A 6,000-nucleotide genomic window follows, 5' to 3' on the forward strand; every position below is an offset into this window, starting at 1 on the left:
CACTTGTACACCCAGGTTCACTGCTTCATGATTCATCTTTTCCAAATTATGGAAATATCCCAGATGCCCTACAATTGACAGGAAAAAATTTCAGGAAAATGAATGGACGTGGAAAATTGTGTTAAGTGAAGTAAGTCAGGCTCAGAGAGACAAAGGGCATATGATTTATGCCATATTTGGAAATTGGATCTAAAATATGAACATATGAAAACATATACAGAGCCATATGCATATACACAGACTGACCGAAGTAGGGCATACTAGGGCAGATTCCACCATGATAACTCCCTTGAATTTGTAACTGACAGTGTAACTGTTGATGTTTTAAAACTGTTTAACAAAATGAATATGTAGATGATGAAACATTTTGTCTGAGTGGTCTGGATTAAAGGAGAGTGGGGACAGATGACTCGAGAGAGGAATGGTGGGAGAATACAGTCAAAAAACTCAATGTATATGTGTGAAACTGGAACCAAGTAGGTGGGGTTGAGCTATGGGGTGGGGGAGGGGATGATAATGATGGAAGGGATGTCATTGATCAAGATGCATTGTTCTTATAAACTGACATGTTGAATTGAATCAAAATCTCTTTGTAAAACTCTAGAAATATTTTTTCATTTCTTTATTGTTAAAATGACATACAAAGGGGTTACAGTTTCATACATAAGGCAGTGAGTGCATTTCTTTTCCAACTTGTTTCCTCTTCCCTCATTTTCCCCTGCTTCCCCCTCCCCAATTCCCTCTCCTCACCGTGGGTTGTACAGTTGGCTTACACCATATAGTTTTGTAAGTATTGCTATTGCATTGGTTTGTCTTTTTATCCTGTGTCTCTTGATTTTGGTATTCCCTTCCCCTTACCTAGTTCCAATACACATATATACAACATCCAGATTACTAAAATGAGCTACAGTGATATCAGGGGTAGAATCATGGGAAAGGCAGACAAAAGAAAAAGGGCATAATTTCACATGGTAGGTTGAAAATAACAACAGGAATGATAAACCACTTGTTTCCATAACTTGGAGTTCATTTTGCTTAGCATCATCTTATGTGTTCATATGGGCATCGCTACTGAGCTATTGTGATCTTCTGCTAGGACTATCTTAGACATCTACTAGCTATTCCCAACAAGGGAAACCAGAGTCCATATTTCTTTGGGTCTGGCTCACACTTCACTTAGTATGATTTTTTCCAAGTCCTTCCATTTCCTTACGAATGGGGCATTGCCATTCTTTCTGACAGAGGCATGGAATTTCATTGTGTATATGTACTACATTTTCTTGACCCACTCATCTACTGAGGGGCATCTGAGTTGGTTCCATATTTTAGTGAAGACAAATTGTGCTGTGATGAACATAGTTGTCCTGGTGGCTTTATTGTGTTCTTGCTTGTAATCTTTTAGATAGATGCCCCAAAGTGGGATTGCTGGGTCATAGGGGAGCTCTATGTTTTAGCCTTTTTTATAAGAGTAGAACATAATCTTCAGCTCAAGTAAACTTACTTCCACCTTTTCACCACCTGATGGCAGCACATCCCAAATAACTTTGTTGTCACTGTTTTCAAATCGAACTGTATCAGTGAAAGGAGGACCAGGCAGCATCTGCCTGACATCCGATTCCAAGCAAGGACAAACAACCTTTCTTATGACAGTCTGCTTTCTGGAGGAGACAGGCATGAGTGTATACTGACAATTTTAGTAACAGATAGAAACAAATTTAGTAACAGATAGTACAGAAGTCAGAGGAAGTGTTTGGAGTCCAATATGGAGGAAAGGAAAGATTCCCTGGAGAGACGGTACCTGAAATAAGGGGCAGTATGTACCAGTTGTTGAGGTGACAATAGTAAATAGTATAGGAAGGAAAAAAAACATAGCATGTTTAATGAAGAAATGAGACTCAGGTCTACTGGAATTAAAGAAGTGAGAAGAGCTCTAAAGTCCAGGACAGATTAATTCACTAAAAGTCACTTTTTGAGTATTTGTACTCCAGTCATACATTCACATATAAAAAAGATAAAGTGTGTATGAGCTTTCCTTCTAGTGGAAAGATTGACAATAAATATAGAATACAAAGCCCAGTAATTCTGTTTCCTCCAGAGAAAACCAGAGTAATGGGGACGTTGGGATGAGAAGGAAGACAGACCACTGGGTAGACAGGTTTGGGCCTCAATAATAAAACTGCACATTCCGATTGTGATCATGCTCATGGCTAAAGTCCCTTAACAAATATGTAAAGCGTACTTACAAACACTTGTCCCACAAAGGTCTGTGCTGAGAGCAACATTTCTATTCGATCTCGAAATACTCCATAAAAGTAAAGCCTTCTTAAAAGATTAGTACGTGATGAGATTAGATTCTGTAAGCAAGAAAAAGGATTGACAGAGTGAGCTATTCACTGAAGGAAACAATCTGCATGCACAATGTCGATGGAGGTTCTTGCCCTGTTACAAGGGAGAAGTTATTCTGCATTGCTCAAACCAGGGACGCCCCCAAAGGTGATTATTCAATATCTCACATAATATATTTAATTGGATTTGCATTTTGTCTTCTGAACTCTGTGAGCTTCATCTGTACCCTTCCTCACAAGCCCTTAGAACTCAAACCCTTGGAATGGCCACAATTGGGGAGCATCACGCTCTTTTTTTTTTGGCTTTGGGACTGAGTTTGCACATTTATTTATAAAAATAAAAGCACAAAGACAAAAGAAAAGATAATTACAATCTGATGGTTAAGTGATGACTGACGTTTGGGGGATTTTCCCCTTCTAGCACCCACTTAAATAGAGGGCCTTGTCTCTTTTGTTTGGCTTTCTTGCTCACAGCTGGCCCTCTACCTGTTGGACTATGCCCAAAGTCTAGTTGGAAATGGAGTTGCATGGACGTTTATGCCAAGGTTGGCTTTGAACCATGGTCCTCATAGCTCAGTTTCCGGGTTATGTAGGATTAAAGATGTGAGCCACAGGTTCTCAGTTTGAATTATTTTTAACATACAAAGGAGGAAGGAAATTGTGGATAAAATTTTATATTGCTTTTGCTTTTGCCTATTATACTTTTCTCCTACATTTATAAATTTATTCATGTTTATAAAATGCCAATATATATGATACTTGAGATTTTCAGAAATCTACCTGATAACTTAGGTTACATTAAAGCAAGGAAACAAGATAAAGAGAGAGTGAATGACAGTTCCAAGATCCAGCAATAAGGATGGGCAGAGTCTGAGCTAACATCCTGTCCATTGATAGTTTCTAAATCAATCAGGAAGAAAGACATTTATGAAAGATGGCCTCACCAAGTGGTCAAGTTCCTCAAACTTTCACCTTTAAGCATCTTTAAAAATGGGACCACAGATTTAAAATCAGTTAATTTTTTATGTATGTTTTCTAAATGGTAGGGATAAGGAGGGGAATCTATCTGAAATACTCTCCAACTCTTGGCTGGATAGGGCAAGGTAGCTCAAAACATGGAATGTTAGTTACTCAGGATGCAGAAACCAAGAGGATCATGAGGCTAAACCAAGCAAAAATGTAAGAGAACTCATCTCACCAAACAAGCTGGGTACGGTGTGATGCATCTGTGATTCCAGCCAGGTGAGATAAATATGTAAAAGGATTATGGGCCAAGGCCAGCTCTAAACAAAATGCCAGGCACTATCAGAAAATTAGCTAAAGCCAAAAAAGACTGGGGTTGTGCCTCAAATGGTAGAGTGCCTGCTAGCAAGTGGGAAGCCCTAAGTTCAAAACCTAGTAGCACTAAAACATAATAGTAATAACATATACGGAAACATAATGCAAAACATAATAATAATAAATCCTGTTCAACACAAAAAAATATCTTGTGCATTCCTGAGAGTAGATTTTAAAAAATCATTCAATCTGATGTTAAAGTGAAATAGTTGTTTGATTCAAAGAAAGAATAAAATCTTCATTATGGACGTATAACTCCTTTAAAATACATGATTATAAAACATGTAACCCTCTAAATAATTTTTAAAGACTTCACAAAACATATATTTGTGACAATTTTTCATTTTGCCAAACTTTCCAAAGGCATAAAGACCTGAAATTGTCTCAATTTAATGGAATATGAAAGGAAAGGCATGTTCCCACTGAAGTGGACATAAGACTCAAACGAAAGGAATGGAAAGTAAAACAAGTGTAAATTGACATACGTATTCTTATATTTCTATGATCACATAAAAATTAATGTAATAAAAACACATAGTTCTTAGAGCAGAAGACAAATGAGCCTTAACTTCTTTTTTCAAATTATGTTGGATATTAAGCGACATCAAAAGATGGATAGATATTTTGGGGCATACTCATAAATCAGAATTTTATCCACTCCCCATTCAATTTTTATGCCTCTACTTAAAATTCTTAAGGTATCCATCAAGTGAACTCTCTTATCAATAAACTATGAGCTCCAATATTGGAAAATTAAATACCAAAATGCAAGTTCTAAACCTCAAAAAATGTCAGGTTATTACACATTGCTTTATTTTATGTCACAGCAACGTCAGAAGAAATGTTTCAAGCAAATTGTCCATGTTATGATACGCAGATTCAATGTGCTCTGTGATGGAAATTGCTATAATCCCTTGAAGAAAGAAGCAAAGTTCGGGAAGCAAGCAAGGAAACCAGCTAGCTACAGGAGGCATAATGAAACCTGCTTCTGACCTCTGGCCGCAGAAGGGTCATTGTGTGGCCCTTTATACATTTATGTCACACTCTGTAGCAAAGCTTGAGCTGGTAAGATACCCTGTATTCGGGTGGTCATCATTTGCTCGCTGTTACTCTGTGACACCAACCCCTGCAAATGTGGATTAGGTTTCACGAATGTCTCTGTGGCTAGTGGAGGTCAGTTGTGTTCACACAGGACCCGTGAGGTCCTCTCCCCTCCTCTAACTGAGGCAGCAGACCCGAGCTGGCCCTGTTAGCTGGAAAATCAAGTGGCCTCTCAATTGATGGCTTACACACCTACACACCCAGCAAATCTAGTTCACACGGTCATGTGGAGGGACGCCCCCCCCACCCCAAATAAGGAAACTGACCAAGATTTCTTTCTCCTTTTTTCTGTGACGACTTTTTATGCATTTCCATACGAGTCTGAAAATGAACAGGATGGCGAGTCCGCTGAAGAAGGTCACAAAAGAGGAGAGAATGAATGCTGCTTGAATCTCCGAGGTGCAAGATATTTTCCCAAATAGTTCCCCATTTCCGACGTGCGGCCTCCTTCCAGGCATCGGGAGACAGAACTGCAGGCCTGTTCTGTTGATGCCACGGTTGCCTAGCAACAGATGCAGGAAGTAGAGGTGGAGGATGTGAGAAATCTGTGTGGCCTTCCAGGAAGCCGGAAGTAGCAACCGCCTCAGGGCCCAGGCCTAGGCCCGTGCTGGGAAGAAGACAGCTGAGAGGAGGGGAACCTGCCTGTCTACCACGTCCTCCCGAAGGCCTGGAAGAATTCACAGACGGCGGTTTATCTTTTTGAAACTGTATAGATGTGTAGGGAAATGCATGGCTAAAAACGTAATACAATGTCTTTGGAATTTGGTGCTGAAAGGGTAGATTCAGTAGGAACTGGCTACAGGAAAGCATCGCACACGTTAACTGTGAGATGAAGAATATATTAGTTTGACCATTATAATAATTTCATTATAGATGAATATATCAAAACGTCTAAACATGTATATTTTTGTGGAAAAAAAAACTGATACTTTGATAACCAGGTGCTCATGCCTGTACTCCTAGCTAATCAAGAGGTGGATTTAGAGGACCCTCTTTTGAAGCTAGCCTAGGTAGAAAAGTCCAAGAGACTCTATTTCCAATTAACTAGCAAAAAAGCCAGACTGGTTGGGGCTGGGGATATGGCCTAGTGGCAAGAGTGCTTGCCTTGTATACATGAGGCCCTGGGTTCGATTCCTCAGCACCACATATACAGAAAATGGCCAGAAGTGGCGCTGTGGCTCAAGTGGCAGAGTGCTAGCCTTGAGCAAAAAAGAAG

General features: G+C 39.5%; 1 protein-coding gene across 1 annotated transcript in view; it reads right to left on the reverse strand.

Moving 5' to 3' along the window:
- Nucleotides 1-5,242, reverse strand: part of Kcnu1 (potassium calcium-activated channel subfamily U member 1) — a 132,134-nt gene extending 126,892 nt beyond the window's left edge. The window contains exons 1-2 of the mRNA XM_048330530.1: nt 5,051-5,242; nt 2,244-2,354 (exon numbers count right to left, since the gene is read on the reverse strand). Of these exons, the coding sequence (XP_048186487.1) occupies nt 2,244-2,354; nt 5,051-5,242 (303 nt within the window). The remainder of the gene's footprint in view (nt 1-2,243; nt 2,355-5,050) is intronic.
- Nucleotides 5,243-6,000: the final 758 nt, after the last annotated feature.

This window comes from Perognathus longimembris, chromosome 21, assembly GCF_023159225.1.
Source record: "Perognathus longimembris pacificus isolate PPM17 chromosome 21, ASM2315922v1, whole genome shotgun sequence".
NCBI lineage: Eukaryota > Metazoa > Chordata > Mammalia > Rodentia > Heteromyidae > Perognathus > Perognathus longimembris.